The sequence below is a fragment of the Marmota monax genome, unplaced genomic scaffold, assembly GCF_021218885.2.
Source record: "Marmota monax isolate L192 unplaced genomic scaffold, Marmota_monax_Labrador192_F-V1.1 WCK01_AAM20220418_F8-fsc00308, whole genome shotgun sequence".
Taxonomy (NCBI): Eukaryota; Metazoa; Chordata; class Mammalia; order Rodentia; family Sciuridae; genus Marmota; species Marmota monax.
In genome coordinates, this window is record NW_026692997.1 from 190,703 (window position 1) to 217,741 (window position 27,039).

The following is a 27,039-nucleotide window of genomic DNA, read 5'->3' on the forward strand; positions in this document are numbered from 1 at the left end:
TGTCAAAATAAAGATTTTGTTGCCATTGCAAAGGGACTAATAAGAATCCCCTTGCTGATCTTAGATGAAAATGAAAAACAAACTTAGTATTTGAAGCCACTGAAAAATTTTGAGTTTTTTCTTACTACAGCATAGCCTTTTGACTGATACATCCACTAGATTCCTGTAAGCTTTTTAATTCATAAAATATTCTATACATTTCTTTTTTCATGGGATATGAAAATTTAAGGAAAGAATAAATCATAGAATCAGAAAATGTTAACAATCAAAGACACTATTGGAATAATTACTTCAGTATTTTCCAGACTTTCATTTTTACGTAACCAGTGAAATTTCTGAGAATTATATAAAAAAATTCTTCAATATAAAATTAATATATTGTTGTCCTACTTGTTTATTTTTAAATTTAATTTCATAATTTGTACTTTTTGGTCACATAGAACCACTTATCTAATTAAAATTTTATTTTATTGATGTGATTTAAGAATGATACAAGTGACATATAGTATAACAAAAAACAATTTAAAGAGTAATAAAACCTTTTTGCATGGTAAATAGCTAAACCAAATAATAATGCCAGCATACTTTCGGCACTCTCTATTTATTACCAAAATTCAAGATTACTTAAATTTACACTACAAAAATTATTCAAAAACAAGTGATGAAGAGGTGAAGAATATATCTGCAATATATAACAAGAAATAACAAGAATACAAGAATTCCAGATTCTCAATAGGAAGAAGACAAATCTAAAAACAAAAATGGCAGAAAAAGGAATAAGGAATCTTAAGTGAAAACCCAAGTTGCCAAATGTATAAAAGAGGCCCAATTTTTCTGATAATGTGGGAAGTACAAATTAAAATAAAAATTAATTTTGGGCTGGGGTTGTGGCTCAACAGTAGATGCTCACCTAGCACATCCAAGGTCCTGGGTTCGATTCTCAGTACCACATAAAAATAAATAGATAAAATGAAGGTATTTTTAAAAAATTTAAAAATTTTAATTCAATAGAAAGGCAAAAGTTAGATGCTTCATAACAACAATTTCAGATTAGAATATGATAAATATGCTATGATATACTACAACACCAGTAGAGAGACCACTGAGTGGTACCTTTGTAAGGAACCAACTTTAATAATATTTTAATAATATTATTAAAGTGGCACCTTTGTAAGAAACCAACTGTAATAATAATTTTAAATAAAATTAAATAATAATATTTTCATAATATTGAAGTTATAATCATTAAAGAGCAAACATGTGATATTACTACAGTTAACATATTCTGGTCTATTTTGACCTTATAAAGACTCACTTTCTGAGCCCAGATGTACACAATAGTCAAAAGAATATTTTCTCTATATTTCCATTTGATTAGGTTAATTAAATGCTATTCAAATCTATTGTTTTAACAACTCTTGAGGTTGGTATGTTAAATATCTCCCAATTTAATTGTGAGCTACTATTTATTACTATTTTTTAGCCTTATCTATTTTAAACATGGATTATAAGGTGAGTTATAATTTGAATAGATAATATACAGAGTCAAATATTTTATTATTAAAGAATAACTATTTTTATCTTTTGTGCTTACTTGGCCTTAAAGCTAATATTTTCAATACTAACAAAGATATACTAGCTTTTATTTTGTTAGACTATTCATAGATTATTTTGTTCTGTTTTTTTAACTTTATTTCTTTTTCTATCCCTACTTTTAATATCATGTGTGAAAATGCTTTTCTTTAACAGAAACATTTAGTCCATTTACACTGAAAGTAATTAATACATTTGTGTTTGAATCCAGTTAATATCAAATTTATTCTTCTTTTTATACCCTTTTCTTCTTTCATAATATTTTTATAAATCTCTTTTTACCCTTCATCATAGTGGAAATTATGTACTTTGTTTCTATTTTTTCAACGAAAGTAACACCATAGAGATTTTTAAAGTCCAAAGAAAACTCTTAGATCCTTTGCCAAAGTCAATAATAAAAAAAAGATAGTAGTTCAATGAAACAAAATAGAGAACTCAAAAATAGATCCACATAAATATAGCCATCTGATCTTTGACAAAAGAACAAAGGAAATACAGTGGGAAAAGATAAACTTTCCAATAAATGGTGCTAGAACAAGTGGACATCCAAATTGAAAAAAACATAATGAGACAGACTTTACCCCTTTCACAAAAAATAACTCAAAATGGACCACACTGTAAGTATAAAAGGCAAAACCATGAAATACTTAGAAAATAACAGAGGAGAAAATCTGGGTAGGCTTGGATGTGGTCATCACTTTTTAAATACAATACCAAAGACATAATTCATGAAAAAATAATTAATCACCTGGACTTAATTTAAATTCAGAACATCCATTCTGTTAAAGATGTTATCAAGATACAAGCCACAGACTATGAGAAAATGTGTGCAAATGACATTTGATAAAGGACTGTTATCCAAAGTGTACAAAGAACCCTTGAAACTCAGCAATGAGAAATGGACAATCCAATTAAATACTGGGCAAAATATTTTAACAGATATTTTGTGAAAAAGATATGTTGATTGTAAGTTAAGCATATGAAAATATATTTGATATCATATTTCATTGAGAGTTGCAAATTAAAACAAGAAACTACTACACATTTATTAGAATGCTGAAAATCCAAAATTTTGACAGCAACCATTTGCTTGTATCAGTGTAAAATGTTAGAACTGAAACTAAACATTCTCTCACCATGTAATCCAAAAAACATGATACTTTGGTATCTACCAACACAAGCCAAAACTTATGCTCACACAAAACCCACAAACCAATGTCTATGACATCTTTATTCATAAGTGCCCAGACTAGGAAGCAGCAATATGCCCTTCAGAAGGTGAATGGATAAACTGAGGGATGTATGTATGCTTATGTGTGTATATATAATTTTTTAGCACTAAGAAGAAATGAGCTGAAAAGTTATAAAGGAAATGTAAATGCATGATACCAAATGAATAAATTTTTTTTTAAATGCATCCTGTATGATTACAAATATATGACATTCCTTGAAAACAAAAGTGCAAACAAAGAAAGAATATCAGTGATCACCAGAGGTTAAGGGTAGGAGAGGAATGAATAGGTGGAATATGGATGAATTATAAAGTAGTGAAACCATTCTATATACTTTAAAAGTGAATACATATCATAGTTCATTTGTCAAAATATAAAATGTTCAATAACAATCATTCACCATAATGTAAACTTTTGGTGATAAATGTATGTCAATGTATATTCATCAATTGTAGTAATGTTCCACTCTGGTGCAGTTTAGTGGCGGTGGAATTGTGGGGTTAAGTTGAGGATATATTGAAACTCTGTACTATACATTCATGTTTGCTATGAATCTAAAAGTGTTCATAAAAGTAAAATCTATTAAAAATTTTAAAAGGACATCAAGCCCTATTTTCTAGAACTTCTGAGATTAAATTAATGATCTTGGGATGGGTTGAGTATCTTAGATTATTCACAATGGACCTAAATGCTATGACATGTATCCTAATAGAGGGAAGAAGAGAGAGATTTGACATACAGAAAACTAAAGATGCAGAGACTGGAGTGATGTGGTCCCAACTCATGGAATTCCAGCAGCCACCAAAAACTGGAAGAAATAAGACTGAACTTTGCTTGGAGCCTCTGAAAGGAGCATTGCCTCACTGACTCCCTGATTTGGACTTCTGGCATCTTGAACTGTAACAGAATATATTCCTGTTGTTTTAAGCCACTAAGAGAATGTTTATTTGTTACAGCATCCATAGGAAATGAATTTAAGTATGTTTTTTGTGTTTATCAGTGTTTTTAATATATTTTCTTGGGTGAAGTATGATGAGGGCAGATACAGATCAAGAGAAAGAAACTGGAGTTTAAGAGCTTGTTATGCTCATGGATCCTAGGGAGAAACAATATACCATACAAAACTCCTCAGGGGAAGTACTAGGATGGAACACAAAAATATCAGGCAGAAGGATAGAGGGAAATATGGGCAAGCACTTTCATTATGGTTTCTATAGGACAGAATGGGAAAGCAAGGGGTAGGGAGTGGTTAGGACTAGCTCCTTTGAATAATTTTATTGACCTTTAGGTAATGGGAGTTGAACCTAATTGTTTGGTACCTAGAACCTGGGAAATCAGACTGCCACACAGAGTGAGAATTCTATAAGGGAGGTACTTGGTCTTTGAACTTCATCAGTTGTTCTACAAGGGAAACTTACCTAAATGCTGAATCAATGTGACACTTATTTTTAAAAAATTATATTGTAGTAGTATTATCATTTATATGGCTGTGATGTATACTGTTTTATGAACTTCTCATCATTTGTTTATCTGTTTACATGTTGATGGACATTTGGGTTGTTTTTATCTTTGGCTCTCATAAATGAAGCTACAATGAAAAAAGCAAGAAAAAGACTTTTCAGAGAATTATATTTTGTATCTCTTCTTAATATCTAGAAATAAAATTGTGGGTATTCATTTTAAGTGTATACACTTATAAAGATTATGAAACTCTTTGCCAACATGATAGCAAATACTCCCATTAGTAATTTAAGACATTCAGTTGCTACACATCATTCACATTACATTGCCTTTTTTGTTGTTTATTTTTGTTTTGTTTTTTTGGGTTTTAATTTTGTCATTCTATTGCAAAATGATTATCTTACTTAGCCTTTAATTTTTATTTTCTTAAGAACCAGTAAGGTTGACAATCTTCCTCCCCTACATGTTTTATACTTTTCATTGTATGGGTCTTATTTGTCATATTTGTTATCCATTATTTTATGTTTTATATCCTTCCATAAAGTATTTTCTTTAAAAAATCACTTTCCAAATGATGCTACTACATATAGAATTTATCTTCTGTCTTTGATAAATTCATTCATTAGTTCTAAGAATTACATTTTTAAGATGCAGGGGATTAGCAAGAATAGTGGAATGTGATGGACATCATTATCCAAAGTACAAGTATGAAGACACAAATTCGGTGTCAACCTACTTTATATACAAACAGAGACATGAAAAATTGTGGTATATATGTATAATAATAATTGTAATGCAAAAAAAGCACATGTATAAAGATATGAATTGGCGTGAACATACTTTATATACAAAGATATGAAAAATTGTGTTCTATATGTGTAATAAGAATTGTAATGCATTCTGCTGTCGTGTATTTAAAAAAATAAAATCAATGAAAAAAAGAGATGCTGTAGGATTTTCTGCATAAATAATCATGGCATTTGAGAACAAAACATTTTCATTTTTTTCTTTCTTTTATATCTATGCCTTTTCTTGCCTTATTGCATTGGCTAGAACTTCCAACAAACTATTGAATAGTTTACATCCTGACTTTGTTCTTGATTTCAAAAAGGAAACTAATAGGGTTGAGTTGTGTATCCTTCAAAAATTCACAGGTTGGAGTCCTAATGCCCGACTCCTCAGAATGTGACCTTATTTAGAGAAAGGGTCTTTACAGAGGTGATCCAGTTAGACTTAGGTTACTAGAATAGTCCCTAATTAAAGATGACTATTGTCCTTGTAAAAAGGGTAAACTTGGCACAAAGATACTATACATGAGGAAAGATAATGTAAAACCACATAGGTAGAGGAAGGTCATCTATAAGTCATGGAGAAGAACATATGAAGGATCCTTCCTACTTTGGCATTAGAAAGAAGCAACAGTGCTGTCACATTAACTTTAGACTTTCTAACTTCCAACAACAAATTTCTGTCATTGAAGCCACATAGTGTGTGTGTGTGTGTGTGTTTATGTTAGCCCTATTAAACTAATATAGAAACATTCAATTTTTTTACCATTAAGAATGACATTAACTATAAAATTTTTACAAATACCTTTATCAAGTTGAGACTATTTTCTTCTCAAATTGTCATTTACAATGAATATTTAAAGAATTTTGTTGAATACTTTTTTCATCTCCTTTAATGTAAAATAGTAAATTAGATCATATTGGTTTTTTTTTGTTTTTGTTTTTGTTTTTTTTTTTTGGTTACCAGGGATTTCACTCAGGGGCACTCGACCACTGAGCCATATCTCCAGCCCTATTTTGTATTTTAATTAGAGACAGAATCTCACTGAGTTGCTTACTGCCTCACTTTTGCTGAGGCTGGCTTTGAACTTGTGGTCCTCCTGTCTCAGCCTTTCAAGCTGCTGGGATTGTAGGCATGAGATTAATTGTTTGTTGAATATTAAAAAAATCATTCCTAGGGCTGGAGTTGTAGCTCAGTGATAAAGTGCTTGCCTAGCATGTGCAAGGCACTGGCTTTGATTCTCAGAACTGCATATAAATAAATAAAATAAAGGTCCATGAACAACTAAAAAAATATTTAAAAATTTCCTTGATAGAATAAGTTCCATGTGGTAATGATCTATTATCTTATTTTCCATATTAGAAAGTTTATTTTCTTAAGGATTTTGCATCTATGTTCATGAAGTATGTGGCTTTAACGTTTCTTTTCTTACAAGACTTGTTAGGTGTTAATGTCCTCAAAAAAATAGCTACTTACAGTAGAATAGCATGATTAAAACTGACACATACACATATACACACACATACAATAAGATACATGTGAGAATGGCATGATTAAAACTAAAAAGACTGACTAGGTCAAGTGTTGTAATTTGATAAGATATATCAGATTTTGATGTATTATAAGGTCATTATTTATCTCCATTTTTTTCTAATTTCTCTTGATTTCCTTTTGAAGGCAAAGATGACTTAGAAGTATGTTAATAAGTTTGCAAATGTTAGGGACATTTCATAGATATCTGTTATATATTTCAATTTAATTATGATGTTTTCAGTATAAACCTCTTCTTTCGAAAGTTATCATTTCTTTCACTGATACCAGAAGTGAAATTATACATTATACATATACAACCTTCAAGTAGGTTGAGGCAATGCAGGAATATTCGAGGAAAGATAATGTAAAACCACATAGGAAGAGGCATTACAAGAGTCCCACTTAATACAAATAACTAGAAAGACCAACAATCTTTTACAAAATAAGGTTTCTTGTCAGTTAAATATATAGTTTTAATTTTATAGCTTAACAACAAAGGGTCATACACTGAAATCAACACATATACCTAGTATTTCAGTCTAAGTTTTTCATCATACACAGCTGAAATCAATTATAAGGTATGGCCTAACAAATGCTAGGGGGACATTTTTAAAAGTAGTTTTTACAGGTATTACACAACTTCTTGCACACTGAAGTCATCATACATACAGGGCAAAGTAAGAGCTTTTATATTTGCATTTCTTCTTCATTTAACTTTTAAAACACTACTATAATTGAATATTAAAACAATAGGAAGTAGTGAGATATTATGATTGTATTCCTTCATGCATTCACTACTGCATATAATATGCCTGCAGTGAGTGTTATTCACTAGCCCCATTAAGAACTTTGACACTGAACACCACCTCTGGGATGATGTTCATCATCATCATATGCTTCTCCATTATAATGGTGCCATCATTCCTGATTTGGATCAAAGTCCGCCAGTTCTACTTGATCTGTTTCATCAGTCTCTTCTAATTCCTTCCTCTCAGGTAGGAGTTTTTCTAGCAAAGAGAGTTTGTTAGGAGAGAGAAAGCCATTTTTAGGAAAGTTTACCTTAAACTCGATGATTAGGCGACCCTTTTCACATGGTCTACAATAAATTGGCATACCTTCATTTAGCACATATTTTATATCACCATGATTGACAATCTGACTTGGATGAGAGGTGATGATCTAACACATCTGATCTAACACAATGATAATATCTCCTGGTTCCAATCCTGGCTTCTGATCTCCTTCATCATGGAATGTTATCTTCTGTCCATCTTTCATGCCTTTGTCAATATGAACTTCCAGGATCATCTTCTCTCGAACTATCTTCCTTCCATTGCAGCTTTTACATCTATCTTTAGGACTGATTCGTTCCCCATGGCCCTAGCACTCCACACACACAGACTGAATTTGCTGAACCATTCCAGGTCCTATCTGATGAATTCTTATTTGCATTCCAGTACTTCAGCAGTTGGAACAGCACTCTAATGCTCCTTCTTACCACCTCAGCCTTGACATTTGTCACAAATCACATTATTTTGTAGAGCCAGTTTTCTTGTTGCATCATTATATAAGTCTTCTAATGTTACTGAGAGATGGTGCACAACATTTTTACCTCTCCTTTCTCTCTGCATCCTTCCTCCTCCTCCAAAAAGCATATCAAAGATGTCCATGGGGGAGCCAAAACCACCACCTGCTCTAACCTCCTTAATTGCCTGTTCTCCTCCTTTGTCATATAATTCCCTTTTTTTGGCATCAGAGAGAACTTCATAAGCTTGAGAAATCTGTTTAAACTTTTCTCCTTCATTTGGATTCTTATCAGGGTGGTACTTCAAGGCCAGTTTTCTCTAAGCCTTTTAAAATTCTTCCTGGGTGACATTGGGTTTGATCCCCAAAACATCATAGTAAGTGGTTTCTTTCACCATTTTCTACAGCCCATGAGCGTGCTGGGGGCATTGTGGAGGAGTGGGAAGGAGCACTTAACTGTGTACAGCCCAGGCAGCTGCTGCTCCTCCGCCTCTCACTGAACATTCTGGAAAGTTCCCTCTTCTGGAATTTTAATAGTTTCAGTTTTAATAGTTTCAGATCTCACATTCGGTCTTTAATCCATTTCGAATTAATTTTTGTGTGTGGTGTAAGGTCCAACTCATTCTTTTTGCACGTGGCTACTCTATTTTCCAAGTGCTATTTGTTGAAGACAAATGTTTAGTCTAGGAATTTCTGTTAATAATCACTTGGCCATATGTGCAGGGGTTTATTTCTGGGCTTTCTGTTCTGTTCTTTTGGCCTGTATATTTCTCTTCATATCCAGTAGCACATGCCTAAACTATTTTTTTTTCTGTGTTGTATACTTAAAATCAGGCAGTGTTGGGGCTGAGGTTGTAGCTCAGTGGTAGATTGCCTGGCAGGTGTGAGGCACTTCGTTCAATCCTCAGCACCACATAAAAGTAAATAAATAAGTAAAGGTATGTGTCCATCTACAACTAAAAATACTAAAAAAAAAAGTCAGGCAGTGTAAGCCCTCTAATTTAGTTCCTCTTGAAGATAGTTTTGGCTGTTCATGACTCTTTGAGATTCCACAGAATTTTGAGACATTCTTGCTACTTCTGTATAAATGTTATTGGGATTTTCATAAAGATTGAATTGAATTTAGATCATTATAGTAGTATGAATATTTTAACAATTTTATATCTTCCAATTCGTGAACACAGGATGCATTTCCATTTATTTGTTGTATTCCTTTCATTTCGCTTAGCAATATGTTTAATGTATGTTTTTTCATCTGCTTAAGTTTATTCCTAAGTATTTTCTTCTCTTTGATGTCAAAATAAATAGATTTCTTATATTTCTTTTATTGTTTGGTTATTGCTGCAACTGAATTTGCTGATATTTCATCCAGCAGCTTTGCCAAATTCACTTATTATTCCTAATAAGAACAGGTTTTATGTGTATAAAACCTTAAGAGTTTTCTATGGACAAGATCATGCTGTCTGTAAGCAGAAATTGTTTAAATTCTTCCCCTTTTCAATTTGAATGTTTTTATTTCTTTTTCTTGTCTAACTGATATGGCTAGAAGTTCCAATTATATGTTGAAAAATAGTAGTTAGAGGGGGCATCTTTGTTTTCTTCCTAATCTTAGAAAAAAAATCCAGCCTTTCCCATTGAGTATGATATTAACTACAGGCATTTCATATATGAAATTTAATATATCAAGAAACTTTCTCTTCCTTTCTTGATGAGTATTTTTATTATAAAGATAAGTTGAATTTTATCAAATGCTTTTTCTGCATTATCATATTATTTTGTTCTTCATTCTGTTAATGTGGTATATCATATTCATTGATTTATATATGATGAATTATTCCAAATTTCATGTATAAATATCGGTGGCCATAATGTATGGTCCTTTAAATGTGCTCTTCAATTTAGTTTGCTATTATTTTGTTAAAGATTTAGATATCAACATTCACCAGATATATTGTTCTATAATTTTGTTGTGCTGGGTATTTTGGTATTAGGGTAACGTTGGCCTCACAGAATGAGTTTGGATGTGTCTCCTCCTGTTCCTTTCTTTGGAAGAATTAGAGGGAAAAAATGATGTTAATTCCTTTTTAAGTGTTCAGTAAAATTCTGCAGTGAATGCTGTGATCCTGGGCTTTGTTTTGTGGGGAGGTATTTGTTATTGCTTCAATAACCTCACTTGTTATAGGTGTATTTAGATTTTTATTTCTTCTTGATTTCTTCTTGGTAGATCATACTTTTGTAGGAATTTCTCCGTTTCTTCTAGGTCAACCAATTTGTCAGCATACAATTCTCAAAGGAATGTTATGAGTCCTTTTATTCCTATAACTTCAGTTGTAATGTCTCCTTTGTAATTTCTAAGTTAGACATTCAAAACTTCTTTTTTGTTAGTCTAGCTAAGTACTTGTCAACTTTGTTGATCATTAAAAAAAATCTTGATTTCATTGATTTTTATATTGCTAGTATTTACTCATACTCTTATTTTTCCTTTTGTTTCCTGATTTTGTATTTAGTTTGTTCTTCTTTTAAGATATAAATTTAGGTTCTTGATTTGCTATCTTTCTTCTTTTTGATACAGGTGTTTACCACTATGAACTCCTCTCTCAGAACTGCTTTGCTGCATCCCATAAATTGTTATGGTTTTCTTTCCAAATATTTTATAATTTCCCTGGTCATTTCCTCTTTGACTCATTGGTCGTTTAAGAATGCATCATTAATTTCCAGATATTTGTGGAGTTTCTTGTTTCTCTTCTGATATGATTTTTTGCTTATATTCCATTATGGTGTCAGAAAAGATGCTTTGTACATTTTAAATCTTCCTAAATTTGTTAAGATTGATTTCATGATCTAATGTGGCTATCTGGGAGAGTATACCATTGTTGCTTGAGAAGAATGTATGTTCTATTGTTGGATGAACTATTCTATATAGGCCTGGTAGATCTGATTTTTCTAGTGTGTTGTTCAAGTTCTGTTTCCTCATGAATACTGTTTTTCAATCCATTGCTGGAAAATGGAATATTGAAGTCTCCTGCCATTATTTTTTTCTTATATTTCCCATGAGTACTATCAATGTCTGCTAAATACATTTATTTAGGTGCTCTGATATTAGGTGCATATTAAACCATTTATCTTCTGTTTAAATTGATCCTTTCATCATCATACAATGTTCTTTTCTGTCTTGTGACAATTTTTGTCCTAAAATCTATTTTGTGTAAGTATGGTCATCTGTGCTATCTTTAGGTTCTAATATAACTGAAATATCTTTTTATACCTTTTCATTTTTAACTTTAGATATGAAGTTAGTTGCTAATAGGCAACATATCATTGTATCTTATTTTTTATCCATTTAGCCTAAGTATTTTTGCTGGTGCATGCAACCCATTTTCATTTCAATAAATTACTGATTTTTTTTTTTTTTTGGTCTTATAGGATTTTTGTTCCTCTTTTCCTCTCTAATGGTCTTCCTTTGTGTTTCACTGATTTTTTTTTTTTTTGGCAGTGGCATGTTTTATTTCTTATTTGCCAGTTTGCATATTACAATGGTTACCATTGCACTTATAATAATCTAAGGGCTTGGGGTGTCATGAGGACCTGGGTTATATTCCCAGTACTACAAATACTAAATAAAAATAAGTAAAGATATAACAATCTATTTTTAACTGATAAAAATTAATTTCATTTGTATATAAAACACTATTTGGTTTATACCATGTTTCATGCTTTAAAGAATGTTATACCAGATTTATAAGTGATTTGTTCACTTACATTATAATACCAAAGGCTTCTGTATTCTCTGTATGTGTATCTTTACCAGGGATTTTACATTTTTGTGTGATTTTGCATTATTTGTTCTTCTTCATTTCAACTTATCAGACTCTTGAATATTTCTTGTAGAGCATAACTAGTTGTGATGAACTTTCTTATCTCGTTTATATAGGAGAGTCTGAATTTTTCATTCATTTTTGAAAGACAGCTTTGTTAGATATATTATTCTTGGTGTGACAATATTTTTCTTATGGGTACATTGAATTTATAATCCCACTATCATCCAGCCTGTGAGGTTTCTGCTAAAATAAATCTAGTGGTAATATAACAGCTCCCTTTTACATGGGAATTTTATTTTGATGTTAAGATTCTATTTTGACAGTTTGTTTATAATGTGTCTCAGTGTAGGTTCTTTATATGTATACTTTTGGAGTTCTTTGAGCTTCTTGAATTTGAATGCCCATCTCTTTTCTGATATTTGGGATATTTTCACTTATTAGTTCTTTAAATAGGTTTTCTGTCACATACCTTCCCACTGGAGTTCCATAATATGAATGCTGTTCCATTTAATGGTATACCGTAAGTCCTTTCAAGTCTCTTCTTGTCTGGTAAGGTCTGCTATTGAGTCCCTCTCGAGTTTTAGTACTTATTGTGTTCTGCAGCTACATAATATCTGTTTGGCTCCCTCTCATAATTCCTCTCTCTTCTGTTGGTATTCTTGTTTTGTCCATGCATTTTTGTTTTATTTAATTAACTATTAACCAAGTTCTCTTAATTCATTGTGCATCTTATGACAGTAATTTTTAATTCTTTGTCTATTTATCCAATTTTTAGTGTTTGGTTCATGGAAATTTAATTAGTTCCTTTAAATGTGTCTTGATCACCTGTTTCTTTGTATAATTTCCTTTTCTCCATTTTGTTTTCCTTCTTTTGTCATTTCATTAATCAGCTGACACACCCATATTTTACAATTTAGTTTCACAGAGATTTCATAGTCTGGCTACAGTGTCTCTCAAACCATAGTTCTGAGTATGAGTCCCTCCTGAGCTTTTGCATGTAATCTCCTTGAAGTTTTCTCCTTTTCTTCTTGATGTTGCCTTAAATCATGGACCTTGTGAGCCATCTACAGTCTACCCCAGGATTTGCAGACTCAACTGTGTTTCCTCTAAGTCTAATTATTCAATACCCCCCACCTGGTAATTTGTTCTGTCATTCAGTGGATACAGACAAGACAGAAAAAAGTCCTTTAGGCAGCCTCCTCCAATTCAGTTGGCTGTATGTTCTACTGGTTTTCCTTCCTATAGAGAAACAGGAAGTTGCAGGATTCCTCCTAAATAAGCCTCCCACATGGATTGGAAGAGTGGTATGGTTCTGGTGAATGGACAGAATACTGAATTTCCTATACAGCTTTTATGCAATTGGTTTTGTGCTTGTTTGAGACTCAGACCTTTTAACCAGTTTCTAGGTATCTCCCATAAGTATTTTGTTGATTTTCTGTATGGACCATGTGAGGGCCTAGGACTTAGCTATTTTGCCATCTTGCTGATGTCATTTTTCTATTTGGTTCTTTTTTACTGTTTCAACTTCTTAGCTGAGATTTACTGTGTTGAGTCATTATCATCATATTTCATTTGATTCTTCAGACAATGTTTATTTTAATTCTTAGAACATATTCATCATCTTTATCTGGACCCAGTTGGAGCTAGTTAACAATTGTTAGTATGTCATATTTGTTTATTTGAACATCTGTATTTGGGAGGAGAACACAAAGTTCTAGGAGTATTCAAGTCTGCTTTGGGTTTACTTTCTAATGATCTCTTTCAATCCTATTGGAATACAACAATTTTCTTGAGAATGTTTGCAAACCTTATCTCAGACTTTGGTTCTCTTATTCCCAGGATCTTCCTACTAAATCAAATTTATGGCTGTTTCACAACTCCCCCCAACTGGGATCATAATACTGCACTAACAAGGCTGTTTTCTAAATGTTTCCTAAAGCATCTGCTACATTTATGGGTATAGTCACCATAAGTTTATAGTCTTCACATCAAAACAGTTTCACTGTGTGAGGCAGAAGGGCTGCAGGTTAACCTGGAGAGCAGTTCTAGACAAGAGATCCAAACTGTATCTGTTCTTTTATGTTATGGCAGCATTGTATTGATAATATTTCTCAATTTATTACCTTTATTCAAATTTCATTGAATTGGGTATTAAAATCTTATCCATGCCATAATTCCTTAATAGTCAATATAAAAATAATTAAAATCTGTCTTACATAAAGAGATTTAAAAGCAAAAAGTAAAAACGTCTAACATCTGATTACATAATATTTATCTTGTCTAGTGTTATGGCTTTTAGAGAAAAGTTAATCAATTCACACTACATTGTCAAAGTGTTCCTGCACATTAAAAAAACTTGACAAATCCAAGTTGTCTAGACAAATCTAAATCTTGCTGTTACATATACCACGATGCTTTTAATACATTTCTGTAGGCTTTATATTTTGTGTATTAAAATCTAACTTATGCCATGATTCTTAATGAATCAGTATTAAACATACAAAATTTAAAAATTTTACAATGTTAAGAGATTTGCTTAACAGCAAAAGGAGATGTCTAAATTCTGATTACACTAGTAATGATCAGTATTTAATCAATAATACTATAAATTCACAGTAACTTAAAGAAGCTTAATGTCACTGTTTCAATTAAGTCTTGCCCCATTTATACTGTGATTATATTTACCAATTATATTTTAGGGCAGTGATTATGAAGCTCATAAAGATTACTTCTATATTTTTCTTATCACTTAACTACTCACCTCTTTTAAAAGTAAAACACCTCTATCTGAGGTAAGATCTGTCAGTTCTGTTTCAAAATAGGATAATTTAGGAATGCAAGGCCAAAGATATTGAACCCTTACAAAGCTTAGGTTGGCACAAAGTGCTCTCAAAAGCCTTATCTGTGGGCTGGGGATGTGGCTCAAGCGGTAATGTGCTCGCCTGGCATGCGCAGAATGCTGGGTTCGACCCTCAGCACCACATGAAAATATGTTGTGACTGCCGAAAACTAAAAAATAAATATTAAAAAATTCTCTCTCTTAAAAAAAAAAAAAAGCCGTATCTGTTTTGAGGCACTGGATCAACAGTAAGAAATTTGATTCTTTGTTAAATCCTTTCCTTAGTATTAGACAAACTTTATGTTTGCTGAATCTAAAGGGGGATGTAAGGCTGCCCATCTCTTAGGAATGGCATGAAGATTTTATGTATGAAGGTACTTTGTAAAATATGTCACAAACACAAATACATACATTTTAATATAGAGGTCACCTCATATGTATCTGGAGTAGTAACAGACGCTTTTTATATCTGTGGGCATGTATTTGCCTCCTAAACAATACTGCTGGGTTGGTTTAATTATACCCAAATTATAAATGTGAAAGCCAAGAGTCAGAAAGGTGAGATAACTTATTGAACTCAAGAATTAGTTTTTAAATTACAATTCTGCCTCCAGAGATAGTAAAATGTTCCTTTCTACACAGAGATAGAGTAATGCACTATTAAACACTTTAAATATTGGTTGGTGGGTTTATAGAAATAAAAATCAATGAATACCATCTCCTTTAGCAAAGCTAAAGACATTGTTTACATTTGAAACTGATCATAAATTAAATTAAAAAACCCTTGAACTCATTCACTTGAAAAAAGAAATTCTTTCATAGTTTTAAAGGTGAAAATAGCATGTTTAATATTAAATAATAGCATATTTCATGCCAAAGATAACAAAGTGGATCAGAGCTTAAATTTTAACAGAAGTTCTATCCTACTTATATCAAGCAGTGATAAAGGGGCAGGACTTCTTTTCATCAAATGCAGTTTTATTTTTTCTATAGAGTGAAATTCTTTGTGCAATGTATACAGATCCACAAGTTTTAGATACAGTGAATAGCAATAACCACAATCAGAATGTTTCTATTATGCCACCAAATTCTCTTGACCCTCTGTAGTCATTCAGCTTACTCATTCACATCTGACTTTTGGCAACCAGTTATTTTCTCTGTCATACAAGTTACCTTTACAAAATTTCATGAAAATGTTGTCACAGTATGTAACTTTTTTGACTCTGGCTTCTTAGCACGATGTATTTAAGATAAAGTCATATTGTTTCACATAGCAGTCATCAGTACTTTATACAGATGTACTACAATAGTTGAAAAATACCTGGGTTTCCATTGTGAAAGATGAATAGATGAATAAAAGCACTGCACTCACATTTTTGTGTGAGCAGCTTTTCTTGGATACTTCTCTAATTGAGTCACATTGATGTTTAACTTTGTAAGAAACTGCCCCTCAAAGTGTTTTGCAATGTGGCTATCTATCCATTTTGCATGACTACAAGCTATGTAGTTATAGTTGTACTACATTCTTGATAATTCTTGCTATTATTAGAATTTTTCAGGCTATTCTAAGTGTGTTGGTGTTATTGTAGCTATATTTTACATTCATTTATAGTCGAATGATGTTGAGTAATGTTTCACATAATTATTTGCCATTTGTAAATCGTGGGCGAAGTGCCTGTTCAAATTAATTGCCCATTTTTTAAAAATACCTTTATTTATTTTTATGTGGTGCCAAGGATTGAATCCAGTGCCTCACACTTGCTAGGCAAGCACTCAACCACTGAGCCACAGTTCCAGCCCATTGACCATTTTGAGGATGTGTGTGAGATATCTTATTAGTTTTGAGATTTCTTTTTATATTCTGGATATAATCTTCATCAAATACATGGTTTGTAAACATTTTCTCCCAGGCCCTGACTTTTTAAAAAAACGTTATATGTGTGTTTTTATATATATATATATATATATAAACACACACACACACACACACACACATATATATATACTTGTAGATGGATACAATACCTTTACTTTCTATTTATTCATATATGATGCTGAGGATCAAACCCAGCGCCTCACAACCCCAGTCTCTAAGCTCTGGCTTTTTAAAATTTTATTGTCTTTTGAAAAGCAAACTATTTTTATTTGATGAAATCCTCTGTATCTTTTGTCATTTAAAAATAACTGATCCAATATTTGGTGTTGTATGTAAGAATTCCTTGCTGAACTATGGTCACAGGGACTTCAGAGTTTACATTTTACATTTAGGTCTATGATCCATAGACCTAAAGTGAGAGAAATGTGTTGAGGTCTTCCTTATTATTTCATACAGGTGTTAGATTTTTCTCTTAAATATTGAAAAGAACTATCTTTTCTCCACTGAATTGGTTTCTCCCTTTGTCAAAATTTAATTGGCCGTGTGTGAGCCCATTGCTGATCTTTTGTTTCAATGATTTATGTGTCTTTTATTTTGTCAATACCACACTATCTTGAGTATCTTTAAAATAAGTTTTGGATTTGTAATATAAGCCATCCGGTTTTGTCTGTGTTTTCAAACCTGGTGGTTCTGCTAGTTCTGTTGCTTTAAACCAACCAAATCTGAGTTAACCTGGCAACATCAACAAAATATTCTGCAGGGATTTTTTTAAAGAGAATGAACCAAGTGGGGGAAGAGTGGACATCTTAACAAATCTTCTTACCCAGCTAGGGTATACATCTTTCCATAAAAAATTGGCAAGGATTTTCCAACATTCAGGCCTAGCACATATTTCAGTGATATACACCCAATTCTTTCTTAGATTTGGCATCATGAGAAGTAATATTGAAAAGGAAATTAAATTTCTGGTTGTTTACTGAAAATATACAGTACAATTGATTGTTCACATACACCTTAACTCACTTATTGTTTGTAGGAGCCATTTTGCTAATTTTTAGGTATTTGCTACATCCAAATCATGCCATCTCTAAGAACAACTTTATTTCATTCTTAATTTTTATACTTTCTTCTTTTTTCATTTCACTGGCCATACTGCTAGTGAGAGGCTGAACAGGAATCTAGAGTTTGTACCTCCTTTCCTTGTTTACAACTTTAGGAGAAAGACTTTCATTATTCAATATTTCACCATCAAAATGAAGATAGGTTCTATAGACACTGGTAGTTTAAGGGTCTGTATCATTCCTGGTTTCCTGAGTTTTTGTTATAAGTAGATATTTAATCTTGTCAAATACCATCTCTTCTTCACTAATTAAGATGATCACATGCTTTTTCTTTATTGTTATACTTGATTACAATGATTTTCAAAGGCTCAAATAGTCAGTATTTCCCAAAATAAATCACACTTGACAAAATGATTTTTTCATATTCATGAAAAGTAGTAATTTGTAGTTTTCTTGAATGGTCTTATATGCTGGATTCGTACTGTACTTTCTTCCTTTATTGTTTGGCAGAATTCACCAGTGAAACAATATGGGAAAACTATTGAGTTTTCCTTATGTGAAAACTTATCTACTAAGTAAATTTCTTAAACATATATAGGATTCAGATAACCTACTTTTTAAATAGGCAGCAGTTTGTGATCTTCATGAAATTGTTCTTTTCATCAAATTTGTGGAGATAAATTGTTCAAAATATTCCATTTGTACCTTCTTAGAATTTGGGGATTTAATGATAGCCCTCATCAATGATAACCTTTTACTCTCGACATTTGTCATTCATCTTTTCTTGGTAGCCTGGCAATAACTATTTCAATTTCTCTGGTCATTTACTGGAATTAGCTATTATTTGCACAATTTATTTTCTCTTTCTGTTTCATGCTTAAGTTTACTGATTCAAGTTTCGTTTTAATTTTTTTTTTTCCTTCTACTTGCTCTGGGGGTTTAATTTAGTCTTCCATTTTTAGTTTCTTAAAAAGAAAAACTGAGCTGGACGTGGTAGCACATGCCTGTAATCCCAGCAGCTCAGGAGGCTGAAGCACAGGATCACAAGTTCAAAGCCGGCCTCAGCAAAAGCGAGGTACTAAGAAAAACTCAGTGAGACCCTGCCTCTATAAATAAAATACAAAATAGGACTGGGGATGTGCCTTACAGTGAGTGCCCCTGAGTTCAATGCCTGCAACCAAAAAAAAAAAAAAAAAAGAAAAATTAAATCAACTTGTGATTTTCTTTTTAAATACTCCTTTAGTTATATCTCACAAATTTTGATATTGTATTTTTATTTTTACTCAGTTATTCAAATATTTTCTAATTTCTCTTGAATAGTCCATTTAAACCCATGTTATTAGCAATGTACTTTTTTTCTATTATTGATGTCTAGTTTAAATCAGCTACGGTTACAGAATTCACTCTATGATTTCTTAAGGTCTTAATTTTTAAAATGTTTTATTGAACAGGATCATGTGTCTTAATGTGGTATATAATTTGGTTCCAGGGGCAGGGAAGGGAGAAAAATCTTACTCTGTATCCATATGGACACATAAACAGATACACAGTATAGTGTGGCTTTAAAATACTGCAGAAGGTGATTAGGATTGAAAAAAAAAGTCTAAAACATGTTCCCTGGGCGCAAAGCCAATATAGGGGAAAAAATGGTTGAGAAACACTGGTTTATAGGCATTTGATTATTTTATTTTTGTTTAAGTTGTGAAACACTAATATACAGAAAGGCTATTAAAAAAAAAAAAAAAAAAAAAAAAAGAGGCCCCATTTCCCATGACTCAGATTTAATGGAAGTTGATATTTTGTCAAAAATTTCTTTAAGTAATATAATAGACATGTACAGACACACACACACACATCTTTAAATAACATAATACACATATACATACACACACACACACACACACACACACAGTTGTCCACAAACCATAGAATTTTTTTCATCTTTTCCTTCCACAGAAGAAACTATTACCTCACACAGTTGGTACTATGAATTCCATGAACGTTTTTGTAATGTTTACTTATGTTCCCAAGAAAAATGTAAAGCAGTATTTTGTATACCAATCTTTCTAAGCTCTGAAAAGTTTCATACAATTGCTCATATTTTCTTCTTGAATTTTTAGATTTTTCATTCAGCACATAAGGACCATAAGTGCTCCCTCATAATTTTAAAAAGATACAATTATTTTAGAATTGTTCTTTTAAAGTCAAATACCCCTTTTCTCATTTTTAATTGATACGTTTTAAAAATAGATATAATTGCCTCTCAGGTCTTTGTATATTAATCATTAATATTTTAAATTTCTGTCAATATCCTATCACTTTCCATGTTGCTTTAAAGCTTATAAATTGTCTTGCTCCCTGTACCCTCATGACTTTCATGTGAATACTGTACCTCTCTACTTTGCATGAAATCTCAGGGTAGGATATATAGTAAAGTACTTGAAGTGAAAATTCTCTATTTCCCTTAAGAACCATCAGTTCTACCTTTTGTGTTACTGACACATATGATTAGCTCTCATTTCTTCTGAATAATCCCAATGAAGTTACCATTTTTATATGTATTAGTAAAGACAATTGATGTAATGTATATGTTATTCTTACAGATGAGACATGAAGAACTTTCTACTACAAAGGGAAGTGGAATAAAGATAAAATAACTACTATCACCATTAAGCAAAATACCATTTGAGTGTTAAATGCTTCACAGGTACTGACTTCTTCCCTTTCCTTCTTTGAAAGAATATTTTGGACTTGATTCTGAAGGAGTCTCATTTGCACAACAGTATTTTCTAAATAGAATCTAAAACAGCAACTTGAAAACTATTGCCCTTTGGTGATTTACCTAATAAGGATTGATTATGCTGTTTCTGTTCATGTTATCAATACAAAAGGCACAATCATGAATAGGACTGGGTGAAGGGTATTTGTGCCATTCTGAGAGAAACTGCCTCCTTATATATTATACCCTTGGTGTCACATTCACCTCACACTAGTCCAGCCTTGGATGGAGGCACAAATGGAAAACCATAAGAATAAATTTTACATATCTTACATTGCAGTAATACTTTTGTTTTCAGCTGCCTAATACCTAGTTTCCCACTTGATTTTGTAGTACGATGCTTCTTCCTTTAGATGAAATTTCCTTTAGATAAAATTTCACTTTTCACCCTCAGCTGTAATGTATTTGACCTATACACTGCCAGTTACATGCCAAATCCTCTAGTAAGAAGAAAAAGAAACAGGGAACTAAATAGGCTCAAATTATATTATCAGTACTTTCTCAATACCATGATAACTCCTTTTTTGGACTCAGGAATGACCAGGAACTATCATTAGATTACTGACAGGATTATGGTTAACACATCTAGGTCTATTTCTATCCAGAAGGGGAAAAAAAGTTTCTGAACAATTTCTAGAAATCTTTCAAATTCGACACTTGGGCCATATGCTCTATTTATGAAGTGAGAATAGGTAGGGTATATTTGTATGATACTTAAATCCTCAATATTTAAGTTCCTAAATTTGTTAAATAGCATCATCCTCCAAGTGAGGCAAGAAACCAGTGGAAGTGTTGGGCATCTAAGTGATAATTAAAATGGAAGAATGACTGAGGTTTTATAACACTTAAGAATATTCACACAACTCAGAAATGAGATGAGCTGATACTATAGTATGGCAGTTTCAGCTTGTCCTCCAAGGGTATAAACGTTGGCAGCTTGTTCCTCAGTGTGGCAGTTTTGAAATGGAGAAAACTGTAAAAGTGGAACCTTGTACCAGCCTAGTAACCCTAATGACTGGGGTCATTAGGGACATCACCCTCAGCCAAGATTTAATAGTTCTTGTGGGAACCCAGTTAATTCCCAAGAAAGGGGTTCCTGCAAAAGAGCAAGACTAGCCCCTTCCCACTCTCTTGATTTTCCTGTTTCACTATGTGATCTCTTCTCACCATGCACTCCTGCCTCTGTGATGCCATACACCTTGGAACCCTGAGAGTTAAAAGGTCAGTGGCATATTCTTGGACCTTCAGAATTGTAAGCTTAATACATTTTTCCTTCCAAAATTATTGTATCAGAAATGTTAAAGAAATTAATACAGCTGAAAACCACTACCATGAGAGCTAACATAATACTTGAATAGCATATATCAGACTTGTATTCAGTATTTATGTTCACCAAATTGTCTTTACAACCTTAAAGTAGATACTATTATCCCCATGGAAAATGAGGAAAAAAAGTCAAGTTAGGCTAAAAGTCAAGTCATAGATACAAGATTTCAATTTAAAACCCATCCTCATAAAACCATTATATCTCAGTAAAGTCAAATAGTTTATTATTTAATTCCCTGTCAGTATTGCAGGATAGGGACTCAAGAGTTTTAAAGTTTTTAAATTATTGTTTCTTACATATTTGACATTTATATGCTCTAAGGATAATTTACTCCTTGGCTCTTGTCATAATTCTTGACAATTTCAAAATCCACTTACATAATACTTTCAAACTTTTCTTATTAATTTCTTAAATTCATCTCTTTCCATTATTTGGCCTCATCCTATTCCCATCTTCACATCCTAGAACTTCAGTCATTAATCACTGCACTGATATTTTCAATTTTAGTCACCCTGTTCTTATTTCAAACAACCAAATTTCTAGTTCCTACTACTAGTAAGAAACTTTAACACATCTACAACTATACTGCAATTTACAATTGGCTATACCATTTTCTACCACATCTCAACTTTCTCTTACTTTACTCCTTAACCAGAATACTTTCATTGTGACTCATTATAATCAATCTCTTGAATATCAATACTTTTGCTTTCCTCCAAATTTGTCATATTTACCTTTAAAAATCTCAATTTTCATCAAATTCAACTCTGAGCCTATGCATAGAGATGGCACCCATGCGGAAATTAACTGGAGAAAAACTCAAAACATGTTGACTAATCTCACTTAAATTAACAACCAGAAACTTTAAAGACACTTAAGTATTTTAGGTACTACCTAGCCAGTCATCCCAAGAGTATATTTATCCTTCCATTTTCCTTGTTATTTTAACCACCTTCTTCCTTTCCTCAATTATTCATGACTCTCTCTCTGTTCTCTATAATGTCACTTCCTATTTTACTGAGAAAAAACAAAACTTTCATGTTTGTACTATCTACCAAACTACAAACATATAGACCTGTATAATGTCTTCTTCTCTACTGCTATTACATTATCTGTATGCCTGTTTTTTTACAGTTTTACAGAAGATCTGTTGGCAGTGACTCTAATTTGAAGGTTATCACATACTCACAGATTATAAGTAGAACAAGTAAACTTTAAAAAAAAGAAATCAAATTTTCCCACTTATATATCCCCGGAACTAATTTTACTAAGGGGAATAGAATAAATCCACATGGGAAACATTTTCACAGGTGAATGATGTTCTAGTAGGTAAGAGATTCAGGGGTATAAAAATGAAATTTCAACTCAAGACAAGGGTACAAAATCCCTAAACTGGAACAAATTTCCCACTACCAAAGAAACCTACTAGAATAATTATAAGAATTAAGATTATTGTAGAAAAAGTGCACTGTATCAAGTTAAGAATGAAAATGGTAATATATATAATCATAAAAGAATACTTAAAATTTACTATTAAATTATCTTAGTGAGAAATTCATATGATTTATACTTTTCTAGATATATAAACTAACATAATTAAAAATACAAGCAGTATTTTATTGGAAAGAAAATAATTTATTATATGAGAGAAATCATTAAAACACATTATATATCTTCAATAATCTGATCTAAATGCATATAGATTTAATTTTTAAATATACTTTCAAAAGCTGTTACGCACAGTTCCATAGCCAGATGGTCAATTTCTTCTCATCAAAGTTGGAAAGCACTTGAAAGATATGGAATTCAAAAGGAACCTAAAATATCAGAAAAGCACATTAAAAATAATCATGATTATAAAATAATCTATTAGTTCAAAAATAACTAAAAGCTAAAACATTTTTACTTAGAAAATTAGTGAATCATGTCAGTACAACAAAATTTTTATGCAAATAAACATGTTTCCCAGAAACTGATTTATAACATTAGAAAACAAAGCATTTTAATTGTGCATATCAAAAAAATTGTAATTTCAGTTATATATGAACTTTTTGAACTCTTAGGGTTATAATGGTTCTTAACAAAATTTTGAGTAGTTTTCATAGTATGTATAATAGCAAAGTTTCCCACAAAGAGATGCAGAGATTCTACCCCTTTATTTTCCTGTTTATAAAAGGTTGGATGACAAAGGTGGTAATAGGTGGCCAACCATTTACTCTAATAAAGTAGTATCCCAATAGGACAGTCCTTAAAATTACTAAGGAAACCTTTTCAAATTTGGTTATTGGACCTCATTCTCAGAGGTTCTAATTCATCAGTGTTGTTTCACATAGTCTAGGAATCTTTATGCATAAAAACCCTTCTTTGGTGGCTTTCCACTTTGACTGCACATTAGAAAGGCTTGAAAAATTTCAACGCCCATGGTACGCCCCAAACCAATTAAATCTAAACTCTGTGGGAGGGAAGGAACTAGATATCAATATATATTTAAGGTTATTTTTCCCCCTTTTTAAAGATGTGTATATATATATATACACATATATATAAATATAAATATATAATTTTTTTTAAAGTTCCCACGGTGTTCCAATGTGCAGCCAAATTTGAGAACCACTGTGTTCCAGTGGATTTTGGACACCAACTGGTCTGGAAATCTATGTTCTTACATTTCTACCAGGATCATTTCTTTTCACTTACTGAACTACCCTAAGTCAACATTATGTTTTTTCTCTTTCCTTATTATTATTTTTTGTTTGTTTAGGAAAAGAAACAGGGAGAAGAAACTTCTACTGCTCTCTGTCAAAAAAGATTTCAAAGACTTCATATGTGAGGTGTGCTACGCCTATTTGGCATTTATACAGAAATCCAGTTATTTCAATATATGTACATTAAAAAAAATTCCCATTCAAATTGGAGAGCATGTTATACAGAACACCTAAACCAGGTGTATCATAAAATAAAAAGCATGTTACTGAATTAGATTTAGGAAATACATAAATAGAAGAAAGACCACATTCTCTGTTAAAACAAATGCATACATTCTCTAAGTTGACCTGATTCACTAACTTTCCTTGGCAAAACTATACAACGCGTAAATGAAAGCATAGAAAATTCAACAACAAACCTGCTCAAGCTATAGAAATAATTTTAGAAATAGTTCACTTGAATAAAAGTATAGAAAAATGACTACTTAATCTGGATCAGTGGATAGGAAAGGGAAAAAATATCTTTAGGAAAAAACCAAAAAACACTGCCCCAAAAAGGATACAACAAGAAAGGATACACTTTGCATGACAGTATTACAGCAGTATTTACGCAGGAATGCTTCTAAAGAAGAACAGCAGAATGCAGTTTAATTTTTTTCTTATTTTTTCAGCATTAGATTTACAAATAAATGACTTTAAAACATACTGAAATTATTCAATTTTCCCCTAAGATACTTGACTTCTGGTTACAATAGTATAGATACTTTGAAACAAAATTCAAATATCCAAGGCATCTCAGATAGACTAAACACTGCAAATTTTTCTTATTTAGCATTTTTTCAGCTAGACCCAGTAATTTTGACCAATTTATTTCATGTCCTTCCAGTTTAAAAAGGGAGAAAATTTTTTTTTTAAAAAAGGAAAGTAATTTACTTCTGCTTATTTCTTAAGTAACAAACTTTAGAATATATAATGCCCATTTTATTATTTCTAATCATAATATTAAAATTGCTTGATCCAGAGGAAAAAAAATTAATTCCACAAAATTTTTTTAACATTTTATATTAATAATTAATTGTATATTCTCAGCACTGCAGAATTTTAAGAGTTGGAAAATCTTGCTTTAACTGTTTCCTGTCAGTTTCTAAGTGTGGGCTCTGGACCAAGTTGCCTTACTATTACGAGGGAACACGCTACATAAATTACCAGGTGCCACCCAGAGTAACCAGCTTGTTCTGGCATGCCGGATCTTTTTAGCACTGAAGGTAGTATATACTGAGAAATCCCTCAGTCACAGGAAAACTAGGACGACTTGTCACCCACATCAGTTTTCCTGAATATAAAATTCTTGGTAGGGAGGGAGAAGCCTAGCAGACTGTTTTACCAAGCTCTCTAAGGGATTTAACATTTTAAAGGTTAAAACACGCTTCTTTATAAATAAATACTAATAGACATATACTTTATTCTTTCTCCAAACTTAATTTTTACATACAAATGAACTTTATTCTGCAGTCAATAATTCTGACGTTTTCTGGAATCAACTGTATACACAGAAATTTCCTTAAAATTCTTAAGAGGTATTATAATTATTATTCTATCAGGCTTTTACACTTCTTTAATTTTGCTTGTATAGAAAGTCTTGTCTTTTTATGTTTTCTCCACACTTACCTTTGTTAATATTTAACACTTTCTTTTCCCTTCTTTTGCATCTTGTTTGGGTCTAGCAGATCGAGCAAACTGCTAATATTTTAAAATTAAGGTTTCCTTCACAAAAATGAAAGTAATTTTTTTTTCTACATAATCATCGTGGGGGGAGGGGAATAAAAATTAGCCTTTCCTTTAGTATCATTAGTTTTTATACCTGGACTTTCTACCTTTATACATTAAAAGATGATATTAAAATATTAAAAAGTCTGGATATTAAAATTATCAAGCAAAAATATGAATAATAATACAAGAGAATAATAATGGTATAATGAATAATGTTTTTGTGACTCCAAATGTATTTCCAGATACCCTTTGTAAGGCTTAGTAAGAAGATGTACTTTTGAGCTGTGTAAGTGAAATACTAAGTAAACTTGGCTGAAATTTAATAACCTCATGCAATAAAAGTCTAAATAAAATCATCACCTGACTCAGCTAAGAAAAGTTTAACTGTAACTGCATATTTCAAGGTAGAATGCCAGATGAGCTTTTTAAAGGGTAACATAGAATTAATTTCAGTTATACTCTTTTCCCCAAAATTACATAGTTTTGAAATAGATTGATTTAAAGGATACAACCACCATGGGTTTTCCAAAAAGAACATATCCATTTGCTTCCTTTAAGGCTTTTGCTGCTGCTTTTTCATTTGGAAGTCCAATGAAAGCTTGTCCTTTCATGCGACCTTCTTTCATCAGGCGTATATCAAACCTAGAAGTCAAGGAAGAAAAGTAGTTTTGCTTCAAAGAATGTAAAATTATTTTGATGCAATGAATAAGAATGTGTTCAAAAGTTGCTATT

The 27,039-nt window shown here is 31.8% G+C and overlaps 1 protein-coding gene and 1 pseudogene across 3 annotated transcripts in view; both read right to left on the bottom strand.

Moving 5' to 3' along the window:
* Positions 1-6,008: 6,008 nt before the first annotated feature.
* Positions 6,009-11,483, bottom strand: LOC124098084 (dnaJ homolog subfamily A member 1-like; annotated as a pseudogene).
* A 123-nt stretch (positions 11,484-11,606) lies between these two features.
* The window catches only part of Rnpc3 (RNA binding region (RNP1, RRM) containing 3), a 35,140-nt gene continuing 19,707 nt past the window's right edge, over positions 11,607-27,039 (bottom strand). The window contains exons 13-17 of one of the 3 annotated variants that reach the window (XM_058582059.1): positions 26,817-26,949; positions 26,206-26,277; positions 24,957-25,159; positions 23,574-23,649; positions 11,607-18,897 (exon numbers count right to left, since the gene is read on the bottom strand). In XM_058582059.1, the coding sequence (XP_058438042.1) occupies positions 26,218-26,277; positions 26,817-26,949 (193 nt within the window). In that variant the 3' untranslated portion in view covers positions 11,607-18,897; positions 23,574-23,649; positions 24,957-25,159; positions 26,206-26,217. Of the gene's footprint in view, positions 18,898-23,573; positions 25,160-26,205; positions 26,278-26,816; positions 26,950-27,039 lie in introns of all 3 variants that reach the window. The other 2 variants (XM_058582060.1, XM_058582057.1) reach the window with 2 other exon arrangements.